We start from the raw sequence: 17,673 nt of genomic DNA, 5'->3' as shown, positions 1-17,673 counted from the left end.
GAGAGACAGGGAGAGAGAGAGACAGGTGGGGGCTCTCAGGAGCATGGGGGAGGTGGGGGCTATGCTGTCCAATGTGGAGCGAGGTACTTCCTAGCCTAGCAGCATCGCCATGGCTTTTAAGATCACCCCAGCCAATTATACATTCTGTATAGCACGATTTCTAAACTAGTAAATGTTGACCAGTAGAAACACATCGGCAGAGATAAGGCACAACCACAGCAGAAATGGCCGGGATTATCAAAAAGCAAATTCTGAAACATTTGTCAAGGTAGGTGTCATGTTGGTTAGCCTGCTAGCCTTGCTGGATGCTGGCGACGTCAACAATCGCTTCTCGCTGGCTCGTATTGACACTTGAGGGGACACTTGTTTTTTCGAACGTGTTGTAAATTTCCGATTGCCGAACATCAGACGAGAAGAGAATTTCTATCTGCGCGCAATCTTGCACATTATTTCTGAAACGTGCAAGCACCTTCTTAAGCTCCACAAGCACCTGCATGAAAAACCGATTTACTGTAATACATTTTGGTACAATCGCAGTTTTTTACTCCAATTCTTACACACCAAGTTAATGGTTGAATTGCAGTGCTTTTGCAGATTTACAGATTTGACTTGTGACAGAAAGCCTAAAAATAAAGAAACGTGACATCTTTGTGAGCATCATCATGAATTTTGGACATGCAGTACTTCGTCACATTTATTTTTTAGTTTTGTCCTAATGCAGACACAAAAGTAATATTTATGTAAGACATTGTCTAACAATACCAATTCCTTAATGTGGCTGTCATAATTTCGAGTAGTTTGGTATGTATTCAAATCCAATCCAGCGTGTAGGTCCCATTAGGTTTTTAAACAATGATCCTATTTGTAAATGGTTTAAGATCAACTGTAGTGCTGTTTAATTTTCAGGCCACCAGTTTTTAGAGTGCCAGGTTTTTTTTCTAGTGGGATCAACTTAAATGTTTGCACTTATTTCAAGCATGTTAATCGGTGGCCATATAGTGTTTTGAACTAAAGTGGTTTTAATTCCATCAAATCACTACTTTTTTTTCATCTAGTCCATCATTTAGAAAGTAGTAAAAGTGCACTTGAAGCAGATATTAAAGCAAACCACAGATTTGTCACAGACATGTAAAGTTGGGTGTTGTATGTGGGATGTGGGAGCTTAGTTTTGAACTGGTCTGTCAGGTCTTTCAGGCACATCATGGTGTTTACTAACGAAGTTAACAATTTGGCCAAATTCACAAGATCTGTCTGTCAACTATTCCCTAAACATCTTGTTTGACATTTTGCACAATTCTCTGAAATGTCACGATGACGCATCAATCGTGTTTTGTGTGTGAAATGAAGAGATATTGAACAAATGAAGGTGCTGTGATTGATGTTGTGTTCCTTTTCCCTACAGTTGCTTTCCCGCTCTCCTTTTATTGACTTCTTATCCAGATGTGTGTATATAAAATAGCAATTTTCTTTAGTCTTAAAGGAATCCTGAAATGTATGATTTTTTTTTCTGCCCCACAAATCTGTGGCCTTCTGAGATAAAATGACTATTGTCTTTGTTCTGGTTCTTCTTCTTAGGTTCACCAAGAATCTGTCCCCAGACAAGATCAACCTGAGTACCTTGAAGGGGGAGGGGCAACTGTCCAACCTTGAGCTCGATGAAGAGGTTCTGCAGAACATGCTCGACCTTCCTACCTGGCTGGCCGTCACACGTGTCTACTGTAACAAAGCTGCCATTAGAGTGAGTCACTCTTAAAAAGACCAGCGAACCGGTTTGACAGATAAGTGCACAACTGAACCGTTAAGCAGAAACGACATTTTTTTAACCTTTATTTATCAGCTAAGGGAGTGGGAGCAGATTTCATTTGCAATGCCGACCTGGTTGTAGACAGCAAAGTATTAAAAAAATGATTGATGCAAGTATTCTTTATCATACCTGTTCAAAAATAATCAAAATGATTTTCTTCAGTGATATCTAATCTTTGACAAAGTGTAGACCAAGGAAGTTTGTTGAGGAGTAGCAGTTTTATTTTGTCATACATCATATGAGTCATTATATTTTTACTCACACTTTTTAACTCTTTAAAAATACACGAAGAATCAACAGTGGTCCCCAATCACTGGTCTGCAGGTCGGACCAGGCCGCAGAAAGTCAGAACCCTGTAAGTTTTTTCGGGGTGGTGGGGTCACAGCTGGACAGCCCTCCAGCTTGATTACCTTCCAAAGAGGTATTACAAGTAGCGCTGGGTGATTATATGATTGAGAATCATGAAACATTACTACGTGACCAGCTATGAGCATATTTACGCCATCCGTGGCTGAAATGTGTAAGGCTTCAGCCAGTCAGAGTTCAGCTTTTCCTTGCAAGTTTCGCTAAAAAGTTGAACATAATTCGCCAATAAATGAAAGTAGCAGCAGAAAACAGAATGTAATGGTAATAAAATGACTGACCCGTGCGGTCTTAACATCCAAAGAGAAAGGTATTTCTTCCCGTCGCGGGGAAGATAAAGCCGTCGTGCAAGGTATGTCATGAAAAGCAAGGCGATATACCAAACGTGTTGAATCATTTAAACAAGTAGTACCTAAGCGGATCGCTTAAAAATGCCAGCAGAGTTTGCCCAGTAGACCTGGCTCAGCTTAAAAAAATGGGTGAGCCTTGATTGGTCGTTGCCTGAACCCTGAGCAACTGTGATGTCATTTTCAGTGTACCGAAAATAGCAAAATGGGCGCGCCCTGAGATGGCTAAAATGTGGCGGATTTCGTTCCTTATACCAGGGGTCCCCAACCTTTTTTGCCCCACGGACCGGTTTATGTCAGACAATATTTTCAGGGACCGGCATTTAAGGTGTGGCGGATTAATACAACAAAATAATATGGTATGAGCTGCATGAAAACTGTGGTGTTTTCGAAATATAATAAGAAACACAAGGAGCGTCTAATCTGGCCGCAACACTCTGATCGCTATGGTAATGTTTAATGCCTTCAAAATACGATACAACCCGAATTCAAAGTGCATGAAAATGACGACTCGAGCTTGATGTTTTGCAACCAGATGGTCCCATCTCGGGGTAATAGGAGACAATGACTATATAACATAACTTTAATCCAGTTGTCTCGAAAGTACTTTTAAGGCCGCCGTCATTTGCGATCTCCAGCAGTTTTTTTAAACTCATTTTGCGAGCTCCAGCGCTTTGTTTTTAGCGTAATCGGTCACGTGACGGAGAAGCGTGGCTTGACGTGAGTCAAGCGTGACACAGCTGGATGTAACGGAGAATCCGGTAATTTTTCAAAATAAAACATCTTTCGTATTCCGAAATAAATAAAACGGAATGAAGGCAAGTTCTTTCTGTGCGGCCCGGCACCAAATGCCCTGCGGACCAGTAACGGTCCGCGGACCGGCGGTCGGGGACCCCTGCCTTATACTGTATTCCACAAACCCAATATTAATCACAATGCCGTGTTTAGGCTAGCGGAGGTGCAGAGAACATATTACTGTAAAGAACATTTCTGGGTTGACTTCCTTCATTAGACGTATTCATAATTCCTCAGGGGACCATTTTTACTAGTTAACGGTGTTATTTTATATCGTTCTAGATTATTGTATTTTTTAATTAAAATGTAAACATATGCTATTTTTTTTGTCAGTACCAATGATTTAAAACTGGCAATTAAAAGCAATGAAAAAAAAAAAGATTTCCATACCACAAGACCAACGTCAGTGAATTGTTGCCAATCCGTGAACAGTATGTACTTGTCTCAACTGGTCTGTGATGCCAAAAAGGTTGGGGACTTCTAGAATCAGAGGAAAGGAGCATCACTTTTTGTTGTCGAATGCCATGTTGTAAGTTGAAGAGGTTGTTATGTCGGCAAATTCCAAGCTTGTAGTGCAGCACATTTTTCATGAAGGAAAAATATTATGGAAATAAATGTTGAATTTCAAGAAAGCTGCCTGCAGAAATCCTAGACCTATTAAGCCATCCATCCATCTTCTGAGCCATGTATCCTCACATTGGTCGCGGCCTATTAATCCAATTTAAAAAAACATCTCTTTATGAATGCATTTTCTTCATTCCTTATTGGCATGACACATTGAGAAGTGCCGGGAATATGCTTGCTTGCTTACGTCATGCTTTGAGAGTCTTTTGTGCCCACTGAGTACAAAAGACTGTCGAATTCTGTGAATTTTTTTTCCGCAGCCTTGACTAACTTTGTATTCCTACTGTCTTTGCAGATACAATGGACCAAATTAAAAACAAGCCCCATCTGTCTGGTAAGAATTTGCTTCTGTCTTGCAGTATTTTTCAGCATTACTTGTCTCGTTATGTCCCAATGATTCTAGCATCGGCCTTTTGTGTTCTTTATCGTAAATAAATATTTGCCCACATTTCTTTTTTATCCACGGCCAATTCTGTTTCCTCTTTTGTGCAGTTCCTGGATAAGGTGGAGGTAGAAATGAGGACATGTGAGGAGCCACGTCCACCCAATGGCCCCTCTCCTATCGCCATCACAGCAGGCCAGAGGTAAGCCTGCAGGGATCCTGCTTGAAAGGAGCACATTGGCTCACGTGTGCTGTGACTGTTCACAGCGAGTACGGCTTTGCTGAGAAAGTGGTAGAGGGCATGTCTGTTCGGATCAACTCCATCACCATCAAAGTGCAGGCTCGGGCCTTCCATGCCTCTTTTGAGCTGTGGCAGCTGCAAGGCAACAGCCTCAACCCTAAATGGCAGCACAGCGACCTCCGCTTCACGCGCATCACAGACCCAAAGAGAGGAGAGGTACCAGTGCAGCATCGAATTCTGTCCACATCGTATTTGGTTTAATTTGTCTGCATGTGTGCATGTAGTTAATGTCAGGGCTGTGAGAAATATTCAAAATGCATACAATCCTCTCCGCATTGTTACTTTAGGAAGCAAATTAAATCCATACTTAGGGGTGTAACAAAATACGTCTTGAACTGGAAAATCGCTTATTGAAGAGGTATACTGTATCTTACTAAGAAATGGCACATTAACAGTAGTGACCAGTTCATTCAATTGTATGTAAAATGACCACAAAAAAGTCCTGACATCATACCGTCTTAAACTGAGATGTACCATATTGAATCGAATCATAATCCCACTGAGTTGAAACGAAACGAATCATTTCCACTTTCAAATTACACCATCCACGAATCATTTCGCACCCTACGTATCGAAAGCCGTATCAAATCGTCTTTTGTGGAGAGATTCACACCCTAGCCAATTCTGCTATGCTATGTACCCAGTTGATGAAGTTATGACAATCCATCCATCCATCCATTTACCGAACCGCTTGATCCTCACTAGGGTCGCGGGGGTGCTGGAGCCTATCCCAGCTGTCTTCGGGCAGTAGGCGGGGGACACCCTGAATCGGTTGCCAGCCAATCGCAGGGCACACAGAGACGAACAACCATCCACGCTCACATTCACACCTAGGGGCAATTTAGAGCGTTCAATCAGCCTGCCATGCATGTTTTTGGAATGTGGGAGGAAACCGGAGAACCCGGAGAAAACCCACGCAGGCCCGGGAGAACATGCAAACTCCACACAGGGAGGCCGGAGCTGGAATTGAACCCGGTACCTCTGCACTGTGAAGTCGACGTGCTAACCACTGGACTACCGGGCCGCCCTAAGTTATGACAAGGTTCCCGTAAATCCTTAAAGTATGAAAAGAAATAGAATAAGACAATCTAAAAATGAGCCCTTAATTGGTATAAAAAGTCTTGTCATGTAATAAGTAGGATTTTATCATTCTAAATAGTCTAAAATCTTTAAATAAAGTAACATTCTTGAAAAAAAAAAATCCGGAATGTCATTAATGTTAACGTCACACAATCATAACAGCGGAACCAAAAAAAAAAAAAGTAATGTGGTTTTTAGTTTGAACTCTGAAGCGCAGAGTCATTTATGGACTGGAGCAACTTCGAACAACATTGGGATAATTGTGAAGTTGTTGGTCTCCAATTTAATTTCAAATGGAATTAAAAAGGCTTGAATTTAACTTGCCTTTAGCCGTAGGAACTCTGAATTAAATAAAGCCTATTTGACCCATGTTTCACCTCTTCTTCCCAATGATGGCTGTCATGTTTGACTGCTGCGTGTGTTGTGTACCTTCTCTCTGCTTCAGGTATTGACGTTCAAGGAAATTAATTGGCAGACTTTGCGCATTGAGGCAGACGCCATTGAGAGTGACGAGCAGGATTTGGGGAGCACCCCATTGCGCCTCATCACTAACCAGGGGCGCATCCGCATTGCTCTTAAACGCCGAGTGAGATATGATCTTTGAATTGATATTCTTGTCAGATAATTTTTACATTACATTGCATGAAATTATGCGAGCTGCAGTATCATATTTATTGAGAGTAATGTAATGCGGATGTGAGGATCAAAGCATCTTCTCTTGCTGTCCATGCATTTGGGTCACAAATGCTTCCTTGTTCCACCCAGATAAAGGACTGCAACGTGTTGGCCTCCAAACTGCTTTTCATTCTGGATGACTTGTTGTGGGTGCTGACCGACTCTCAGCTCAAAGCCATCATCCGCTATGCCAAGTCCCTCAGCGAGGCCATGGAGAAGTCCGCTCAGCAGAGGAAGAGCTTGACTGCAGATTCCCTGCAGGTCCTCCTGCCGAGTGTGATCGAGTCAATGAAACTCAAATTGAGCATTAAAGAGCTTGATCTTATGTCCTCTGAAAAGCATATTTGAAGTCTTGCAAATGACAATTTCCTGTGCTTTTCTTGCACACATCTTAAGAATTGCATTCCTTTTTTCAACATGTTAGCTTCAAATGTGGGCTGAAGTCTGTCTCTTTTCATTACGAGATAATTACTATCACTTGTATATTATAGACTGCTTCTCCATCACCTGGGCTCCACAACCTTTGGGCCGAGTCAACAGCCACTCATACTGGCTCACCCAACAACATGAGTCAATATTTTGATCGCTTTGATGTGAAAGAATCTTCTTACCACACTTTCATTTCCCGCTTGGACCTACATGTATGCAATGACAGTTCCTCAGTTTCTGAAGGTACACGAATCAGACTTATATTCAAGTAAAATCATAAGGGTCTGTCACGACCACTCCCAACAACTATAATATATTGACAGATCGAGAAGAGCCTCCAGGTTTGCAGGGTGCAATGCAGTTGACCTTCAAGAAGTTGGGCTTTGACTACTATCCTGTTCACAGACCTGGTGAGTGGGATGAACCCCTCTCCATTTTATTACCCTTTGTTAAACGGTGTCCTGCCACATATTCATTTATGAATCAGTGTTCTGTGACAATTATATCGTAATAATGATAATGCATAGTTTACCAATGGCCAATGATGCTATTCTGCACCCAGAAAAGGAAGTTTATCATTCTGAATCATTTACATTTAACTATTTGCTGTAGTTGTCATTTATCTGATTTATTTAAGAAGGAATCTTCATGATAGTCTTCATTTTTTTGATTGTATCTGCTGAAATTGTCTTCAGACACAAAGGCCCACATGATGAAACCGACTCGCATGTGTGGTGTTTATGAACTATAATTTTCATCTCTCTCTCTCTAAAAACACATTTCTACCACTTAAAATATCCTGAATATTGCCAAACTAGTGACGTGACTCTCTTATACACCATTTCTTTCAGTGCTGTTTTCGTTTTAGTGCATTCTTTTTTTTTGATAAATGTTCTGAGACGGTGTGAGTAGCCAACTGTAATTATTTCGGTCCAGTCGCTCTCCATGCATTAGGACTAAATTTGAGGACTGTGTTTTGCTGCCATTTAATGCTGCTGCTCTGTAGCTGATGGATGTCGCCACTGGGAACGCTATAGTGGAACTATGGAAGCTCAGGCGCAGTGGGTAGGCAAACTGCTGCATGACTTCCAGAGGAGGGCAGAGTCGTCGGGGTTTCCGGGTCCATGTACTGAGGTGCCGGAGCCACGCAACGATTCGCCTGCAAGGAGGCCCCGAGGTATAGATGCAGAATTCATTTCACAATTTCACACTGAAAGCCATCTGAGGTACAGTAACAGTAAAAATGAATCTTTTTTAGAATCGATAATTCGATCCAACTCGACAAACACAAACAATCCAAATGTTGAGTTAATGAAATAACTCAACTCTTTTGAGAGTGCGGGCGATCCCAACAGGGTCTTAATGCCCAAAACAGCTTTAATTGTGCATTCTCTCAATCCAGATGGAACAACAAGCCCAAGGTCAGATCTCTCCGACAAAGAACACTCAGCCAAAAACAACTCTAGCATGAGTCCTTCAAGCGCAGCACTGAAGAGATTGCGGTCAAGCTGCATGGTGGTCCGTATAGATGACGTTGACATTTACCAGGCAAGATTTTATCGTTCTCTGATTTGATTTACCTGCTTACTGTTGCGCTCTGCAAGCAGTCAATTATTTGAACAAGCTACAAAGGTTTGCTGCTAACAACAGAAAGGGTAAACATGGATTTATTTGAAAGCAGGGATACACGCATACGAATTTAAAACAGATGCAAATACTTTTTTTTTTTCAGGGAGTCTAATGTGCATTTATTCAGGTCGGTTAGGCCACATGCGATAATACTGTAGTATTTTAGACTTTTTTTTTTCCATTCAAAGCAATAAAAACACAACCTAAAATAAGTTTTCATTACCATGTGTTTGTGTTTCAATTGTTATTTCCAGGGTTATTAAAAGGGAATTTTAGTTCCCCTTTAGGCAGAGTGAGACCCTTGGGGAATTGTTATTGGCTGTATTTTTTGTTGTTGTTTTTGTTTAAGGTAGTTATCTTTTCTACCCTTTTTTTTGCCACAAATGACTAAAACTTCAATGACTTTCTTTCTCTACCGTCCCCCCCTGCCCCCACCCATTCAGTTGTCTACAAAGAGCCGTCAAAACAAGAAATCCCAGCCTTTGTTGTCATGTAATCGTAAAGTTTTGAATCTGCCGGATAATATACCAGCAGTTCATTTGCAGTTCACTGAATACTACTTTCCCAACAGCCCCAGTTTCTCAGGTAACTGTCTTGGGTTGTCTTTTTCACTCTCGGTTATTAAATGAGTTAGTACTGCATCTTCTCCACGACTGAAACCTTGGTTTCATCTACAATGTATTTGCAAGCCTCTCCTGAAATGTGAACTGAACCCCTTCCTTGTTTCATACTGCCAGTGCCAACCTCGAACCTGTATGCCCAGGCAAATGGCCTCCAGCTGTGTGTTGACCCAGAAAGTGTGTTGTGGATTAATCTATTCTCAAGAGGGCTGCTGCACACTCTAGACCAGGTCAAAGCTTTCTACCATTTGCAAGACGGTGGCAAAGCAGACGAGCATGTTGACATCCGTCTGGATGCAGCTCAGCTCAAGGTGAATTGTGAAGTTGAAAAGTAATTTAATTTAAAAAAAAAACAACAACAAAAAGAAGTCTGAATGGTTGGTTGTCATGTTTTATGTTGCTTTTCTTAGGTGGTGATACCCCTAGATTCTTCTATACTGGACCATCCTGAGCGTCCTCGGTCCCTTTCTGTTACTGTACCTCAGATGGCTTTCAGCAACACCCGCCACTGTCCCCATGGCTCCAGAGCTGACCTCAGCATGACCTGTGACACCTTTGCAAGCTATTCGTTCTTCCAGCACGAGCCACCATGTCCTTACCCCAGAGACCGCAGTGCCTTCTGCGCCATACCCTCCATCTTCTCCCAGCACTCTCAAGAGTCGACACCTTCGCCGATCATTACAAAACAACGAAGATCCCAAGATGTGTGGTCCCTAAGCCTGTCCCGTGTTGCGCTAGGTTTCGATGGAACTCGAGGGCTCCCCAAAGGCAAAACGTACCCTTTTGTGGAGCCCTTTGCTATGTCTGTATGGATGTGCCAGCCGGCTGCCTGGGTCAGGCGTTCATCATCTCATCCCGCTAGCCCTTGCAGGGCTCATCAGCCCCCCTCAGAACAACTTCCCCACGAAGATGCTGCGCTTGCCTTTATCCACGTCTTGGCCCATGTCATCACACCAGTCAAGATGTGGCTCAACCACTACCAGTATGTTGCCTTGCTCAGAATGAAGGATTCCATGGCACGTTTGGGGGTGGAATTAAGTCGGGATCTAAACGACATTAAGCCGTGTTGCGACCAAAAGTCAAAACCAGCCACTGTTTGTCTTGCCCTGCTTTTGGACTCGGTGGAGATGGGTCTCCTCTTACCACCAGCCAGCACAGAACCTGAGGAAGAGGTCCCCCATACTCCAGAGACTGACAGCCCCAGTCTCACAGACTCTGACATCTCCCCTTCTCATCATTCGGCAGATTTGATCCATGAGGATAATGGGTTACAAAACGGTGTATCCTCCCTCAGCACGGCCCACACTGCGTTTGATCACGCTGAACAAGATGGTACTGTGGAGGAGGCATGTGAGGCTGTTGAAGAGGGACTGGAAGGTGATGCCTTGGCGTTCCTCGAGGACACTCCAGTCCTGTCACCTCAGCTCTCACCTATCAACTCCCCTATACTCTCCCGAGATCCCTCCACCTTCAGCCTGGAGGGAGAACTATCAAGCGCCATCAATGTCACCAAAGATGTGACCAAAGAGGCCATCAGTGCCTCGCTGGACTTAACCAAAGGCGCTTTTTCAATAACAAGGGACGCCTTTAGCATATTGAGTCGTGGCTCTGGGATGAGCAAACTGTTCAGTCCACATGCCAAGTAAGTGCTCGTGCTTTCTGGCTGAGCTGGTGACATTGTAACCAGGCGTTTGTGCATCACATGCTTTTATTAGCGCTTGATGATCTTAACAGATGAGTGTGTGTTCTTGCACATTCACAGGGAGCAAGTCCAAAATCCAGAAGAGTCCTCCCCCTCCCTGGTGGCCAGCCTTAGGCACCAAATGATGAAGCAGTCACCTTCCCAGCATTCCTTTGACAGTGCGATTTTGGATGGCAGTCTGCCTGATGAAAGTCTGTCTGTGGGCAGTGATGTCGGCGACAATTTAGTTGTTCTCATGGAATCAGGTACTTGGGACATTTCCATTTGAAACAATATCGCCCTAGATCTGCCGCACATCGAAGGATGCAGCTGAAATGTTGCACAGTGTGCACAGTGTGCAGAGTTTGACAGCTAGTTTTCGGTATTGGCTGACTGTTGGACATTTGTTTTGCTGCAATTCAACATTTCTAGCACTGATAGCCAAATAAAAATGGCATGTTGTATCTTGTGAAATTTCACAACCACAATATACGTACAATGTATGTCACCCATAGACATTTAACATTGCAAATAAGGTTAAGTTCTGTGACAAAATGCAACACTTATGCACTGTGCTTCTCCACAACTTGGCGGTGGCCGGCCACGTCTTGCTCGCCCAAAATCAGGAAGTGGGCATGTGCAGTGGAGTTTCATGTCGCATTGCTTCAAGAAACACCCACATGTGTTGGCCAATCAGATGAGTGACATCGCGGCCCTGCTCTGCCTGTGTGTTACAAGCCCCTCAGACATGGTTCTGAAAGCGGTTCCATTACGACCACATGGCCCCGAAAAAAGTGTCATGGAAAAGCGACCACGTAGGGCGGAGCCCTATTTCGAAATTGAACCCTTATAATGGGAAAGCAGCTTGACATCCCAAATAACGGACGCTAAATTCACTCTGACATATTGCACACACGTTTAGTGGATGGGTTACAAGTGCTCTACTAATTTGTAAGATGTAAAAAATGGTGCACACCACCCTATTTGTATGAGGTAGCAAGTGTAAGTGCAAAAGGAAATTTTGAAGTGATGGAAATGTAACTTCTCGTGGACGAGCGAACAAACTGTGGATAGTTTGCCAAATCAGAATCAGAATCATCTTTATTGGCCAAGTATGTAGATCACACAAGGAATTTGTCTTCGGTATAACACGCTGCATTAGTATCATCATAAACAAGGACATGACAAATAGGTATGGAAGGACATTTCGTAATGTAAGTGAACCGTAGTGCGGTGGTACCACCCGTGACAACTGTGAGACAATGTGCAAAGTATCAAGCAGAGCTAAAGTGATCAGTAGCAGTGGTAGAATACAATACTATGACAGTTGTACAGTTGGTGCAGAAAATCATTGAACCATTTGAGAGTGACCAGTAACAGTATTTGTTGTACAAGAAGAGTGACTACGTCAGTGACTGTTTAGGAAGTTAATAGCTAGAGGGAAGAAGCTGTTTAAGTGTCTGCTGGATTTGGTGCGCATGGATCGTTCTGAATCACACACAGGTTGCTCATAACAAGAATGTTGGTGCTGATGATCAGGCTATGAAAACTCTGTTTGAAATCGGAAGAAGTTAGACATGAGTGTGAGAAAAGTGGATGCATCTGCTTAACACTGCATTAAAAAAAAAAAGAAGCCAGCACCAATAACCACAGTACGCTAAAAAGACCCAGACATCTCTTTGCAAGTGCAGTCGAGTTTGCCCCCATTAATGCATGTCCAAACCTTTTATAAGTCAGGCCTTCAGCGTGTTGTTTGACGTTTCCAGAATCTGGTGTAGATTCTGCGCGTGTCACTGTCAATCCTTCAACCAACCGAGGCAGCCCGGCTCTTGGCACAGAGGGAGGGTCATCAGCTGATCTCAGCAGCTCCTTATCATTCAGTACAGAGGATGTATCTACAGATATGGTAGGTTCTTGGGTTCAGACAATGTAAGTTATGGAGTTTCTAAACAGATTTGATTTTCACAATTAACATTCTTTTGTATGGTCTTTCCAGTCCTCTGTGTTGTTACTCATTCTGAATGGGACATCCTGCACATTGGAAATAAAGGGCGAGGACCAAGTTTTTGCTGTACAAGCCCAGAATCTAAGCTCAGTACAGATGGGTAACGTCAAGGTTTTTGACCTGCTAGCTGGTCTCATTCAAGGTAACACAGACTGCCACTGTCAGACATTACTGACACACTGCTTAATGGTAAGCTGATTAGTCACTACATTTGTCTGTTTTGCCCACAACATTCCCTTTGTGCAGCTCCTGCCCACAAGCAGAATGGAGATTGTAGCAGGGGCTCTCCCGCAGTGTGTATGCGAGCAGAAAGCGGTCCATCTGCAGCACGACACTCTGAAGCGACAGAGTCTTTAGGCCTGCTGGATGTGAGAGTGCAAGACTGTCACGTGGAGTTGCTCGCCTCTACCGTAGCAAACATCGGGCCTTTTCTGGAGGATGAATTGAACATGGATGGTCTGCCAATAAACGTACACTTCAGCAATGTAACCATTACTATTAAGGTGGGCAATTGAAGTCCTTTTTAATTTTGAAATGTTTCTGCATGTTACTTGAACGTGATTCGAATGAAAAAACTGTAAAGCTTTGTTTTATTTTGTGAGTTGTTATCTTGTTTTTGTTTTCATTAGGATGATAGCCCAAGAATTTACCCAACAGCTCCTCAGCCAACCTCAGTCACGTTTGTGGTAGATCAGCTGCTTTTTGAGCGCAGTGATGATGGCGTCATGAGGCTCAAAGGTGGGCAAAACAGCGTTTTCATCTCTAAATGTTGGATGCGATGGGGCACCCATTTATGTTTTGTTTTATTTTTTTAATCGACTACAGCTGAAGTTCTGAACAGTCCAAACTATTCCTGCTCTGGTAATCAGCAATGTGAGGTAAGCAATCTCTGCCCCTGCACAACCATACGCAATCATAGGCCACATTTGTTACACTGTATTGTATTGGTTTGTTTATTGAACATAAAACATATACAGTAATAATTTGACAGAAAATAAGGTAGATAAAATAGTGAAAAGAAAGAAATCAGTCTTCATTCAACACAGTTATTATGTTCAAGGGAGTAGGAAGAAGTAAAAAAACGTATCTAGTCCTACCCCGTTATGTGTTTATATCTAATAAATCATTTTTATATCAATCAGAAAAGAAAAAAAGTAAGAAGAAAGATGTCTCCATTAAGGCTCATACTATACCCTTATCCGTGATATTTTTACAACCTTTGGTTTGTATTGGGATTATATACATCCACACCCTGGCACTCTTGTGTCAATTTTCTCTTGTATTCATAATGGATATTTCAATACCTTTCTCTATTTATCAACTTAGTTATGATTTATCATTATATTTAATGTTTAGAATTTATCATTTTAACTGTGATTGATGTAGATTGTTTGTACTATGTTTTTTAATTTGTTTTTGAACTCAGCAAGCGATTTACTCATTTTCAGGTCCGTTTCGAAATTATTCCACAGATTAACACCTTTGATAGATACACTTCTTTGCTTGACGTTTGTTCTTGTTTTGAGTGTTTTGAATAAGTTGGTACCACTTAAATCATAGCTGCTTTCTCGAATTTCGAAAAACGTGCTTTGTACATTAATTGGGCGATTTTAAAGTCAACCAGGTCATAAAATTTCATCGTATTTAATTTGATAAATAGTGGATTTGTGGGTTCACTCACACAATCTAATGAGATCCAATACTGTACAGGAAAAACACATTCAGAAAATGCCCAGGTTTATTTAAATTTGTTGTATAGTCATTTTAATTTGTAGAGCTGTAGAACTGTCATTTTGTTGTCCTAAAAATTTATATATAGCCATTTCTAACTGATTGGTTTTTATTCCTAGCTGTATTGCCTGAATTTCCCCTCTGGGCGGGATCATTAAAAAAAAAAAGATCTTATCAGCATGATCTGTGACGCACCAACACAGTGGTTCTTAAACCTTTGACACCAAGTACCATCACAAAAAATACTTGACTCCACAAGTACAACCATCATCATGAGAATTAAAATACAGTAGCGTCGTTGGCCAAGGTGTTCAAAAATGAGGCAGAGGTTTTATTTAATATTAGTGTTGGTAAGGCTGTCACTATGTAATATTTTTAGAATCGATTATTCTATCGATTATACCATTGATTCATCATATAATCTGACATTTTATTTTGCGGTTAGGTGTATTATAAATTCCTCAATTATGGCTTATGAACCAATTGTTGTTTATAGTGATTTAAAAAAAAACTAAACAACAATTATGATTAGCAATACTGTATCACAAGAGGGATTGATGTTGTACTTATCAAACTTTTTGAGACTCATTCAGTTAATTGTTTTCCAAAGTAAAAGCAGATGTTTGCAGATGTTTTCTTATTTTGGACCAACATAGAGTCTGTTTCCTTACATGAAGGAGTACAGAAATCAGAGAATACTTACAGTTTAGTGGTTGAAATTTGACGGTTTGAAATTAGTTAAACAATGGCTCAATAGGGTAGCTTGATTTATTTTTTTTAAAATTGTGGATTAATTTTGACACATCTAATTGTTAGCCACCATAACAGTTTAAGCATTACTAGTCCACTTAAATATAGGAAAATAAAAACTGTATTTAAATAAGGAGTCAAACACTTAAAAGAATAAAAATTGTACCTACATTTTTGAAAAACATTTCAATAAGATTCCTGTGAGTGTATTGTATTTTAGCAATGTATTGTAGTGAAATTAAAAAAAAGTTTAAACATTTAATTTAGCGATGATTTTGCATACCACAAGAGAGAGCTTGGGTTACACTAGTGGTAATCGTACCACACCTTTTGGGTTTTTCTTTTAACTCTGGAGTCTAGTTGTACTCATCGTGAAAAACAAAACATCGTGATTAGATTAGTTTGCTTGCGGCATCATCATTTACAAATGATGTGCTATGAACTGATCTATTCATCCTGCCATTACAGAGGCAAAGCCTGCAGTCGAAACTTTCTGACTCCCAGGTGGCCCTCACACAGGCCCTCAGTGACCGAGATCGCCTCCTTCTGGAGATAAAGAAGTATGACCCTGGGTTCACGCTCTGAGCCCAATGACCTTCAAGCCTCCGTGGTGATCTCGTACAAGAGCACTGTAAGAAGGTGACGACTGGAAAGTGGAGGTGATTACATGATGATGACTTTAAATTGCTGCAATTACTAAAGGGGAACTTGTAATTATCTGGACAATGACTTTTTCTCTTGATCCGGTGAATTTGAAATAAAACTCGGTGTGTTTCAAATATTGACTTTCAGCTTTAATTTAAAGAATGCTGAATGTGTTATGCACAACACATCAATTAAAAATGCCTTTCAGAGAAGGTCAGAAAGAGCCACATTTGTCCATTGTATGTTTGTGCCCCCAATACTGAATGTGTGTCCTACCTTAAAAGACGCAAACAAATCTAAACAATTGCTATAACTTCAAGTCCATCATGAGGCTCAAAAGAGGCCATACATTGTTTTTGAATATGTCAATGTCCAAATAATTCCAGAGCTAGCCAAGTAGGCAATGGCTATACTCATATCAGACAGTGAATCAAGTGTTTTCTGCCCACATTAGCATGGACAGAAAACTCATTGTTTTTTTTGTCACACAGAATGATTAGTTAGATACTATCAGCCGTTCAATTCTTTCCACTTCATAGTTTTGGGTGGAGATATTCAAGGTTGATCGTGTGTGGAAAAACATGATAAGCGCACGTCTTGGTACTGTAGATCCTAACTATACGAAAGACCTGTATTTATTTATAAAATTATGATGTAGCATAGTAGTGTCACATGTTGTGAAATGTAAAGAAAACAAGTCACTTTTTATAAAGCATAAACGTACTGTACATGAGCATAGACACGTTGAAGTTCACCTCGTTGCCATCTTTGAGTTGTTTTATTTCCGTGCAGTGTTTTTGAAGTATTGAAATGTATTGCATTTAGAATTCAGCACCTTTGTGGCTGCTCGTGTTATTACCTGTGGACACCGACAGTGACCACACAACATGCCCATTAAGTTTACTTGCGTGAGTGCAAGACAGTACGAAGCAATTTTATGGTTCACTATTCCGGCGCAGTATTTTGGAATCATACAATTCAATGGCTTTGTGGTACTAATTATGCATGCTCACACAGTGTATCACGTAAAGCACTTTTCTGAACATCTGTGACTGTGAAGTAGGATCGATGTTTTAGACCTAATGCTTGCGTTTTCTATTTAATGCAGAATAATGATGTAGCCATTCGTTCTAAAACTGCACAGTATGTTGTTCATGACATGAATGCTTTATTTAAAATGTTGACCTATTCCATCTTGTCATATGTGGTGTGGCGTTTTGCCTTTAGAGGCAATTTACTGACCTCTTAGGTCACCTCATCTTCAGTGTGTGTGGGGCAGACCTCTTGTGGTTGTAACTCACCAATGCACTCATTTCAAGGTTATTCCAAGGAATCTTAGCAATATCACCTCTTGATCAACCAAAATCAAAGAACAGGTGTTGAATTCATACATGGTCCTTTAACAGTAAGTGATTCAATCAAGTGTGAAAGCTTCTTGGTCTGCACCTGCTCACAACTTGATCAACTCCATGTCTGCCCTCCAAAGCAAGTGTGAGGTGCAGAAATGGGATGGTCAGTAAAGCAAAGTGTCTCTGTTTTCGCTCTCATGCATGAACTTAAGTGTCATCGTGTTTGCACTTGTGTGAGTATACTCACTGGATTTTTTTTCTACTCATCTTGACAAACTATAAAAGATGGCAGGTGAGAGCTTCCATATGATGCAAGGGTTTTGAACTCTGTGGACAGTACTTGTGTGGAATATTGCAATTTTTGTCTTTATCACTTAAGACTAATATGAAATTGGTTCTGTGAACCAATGGTGAGTGTAAATTATTTTAACAGAATAAATGAACACTTGCTTCAACATATTTA

General features: G+C 41.2%; 1 protein-coding gene across 1 annotated transcript; it reads left to right on the top strand.

Moving 5' to 3' along the window:
* Positions 1 to 62: 62 nt before the first annotated feature.
* bltp3a (bridge-like lipid transfer protein family member 3A) lies at positions 63 to 17,669 on the top strand. Its single transcript, XM_086115158.1, has 21 exons — positions 63 to 268; positions 1,576 to 1,738; positions 4,229 to 4,267; positions 4,426 to 4,517; positions 4,583 to 4,772; positions 6,142 to 6,282; positions 6,462 to 6,632; positions 6,863 to 7,043; positions 7,124 to 7,210; positions 7,807 to 7,977; positions 8,203 to 8,348; positions 8,873 to 9,014; positions 9,167 to 9,360; positions 9,460 to 10,691; positions 10,812 to 10,996; positions 12,497 to 12,636; positions 12,727 to 12,877; positions 12,982 to 13,238; positions 13,365 to 13,473; positions 13,561 to 13,613; positions 15,685 to 17,669. The coding sequence occupies exons 1-21, from the start codon at positions 225 to 227 to the stop codon at positions 15,799 to 15,801; spliced, it is 4,005 nt and encodes a 1,334-aa protein (XP_085971284.1). The 5' UTR covers positions 63 to 224; the 3' UTR covers positions 15,802 to 17,669.
* The last annotated feature ends 4 nt before the right edge of the window (positions 17,670 to 17,673 follow it).

This window comes from Hippocampus guttulatus, chromosome 1 (assembly GCF_054856545.1).
Source record: "Hippocampus guttulatus isolate MCC_2025c chromosome 1, RoL_Hgut_1.0, whole genome shotgun sequence".
Taxonomy (NCBI): domain Eukaryota; kingdom Metazoa; phylum Chordata; class Actinopteri; order Syngnathiformes; family Syngnathidae; genus Hippocampus; species Hippocampus guttulatus.
This window is presented reverse-complemented; position numbering and strand designations above follow the sequence as displayed.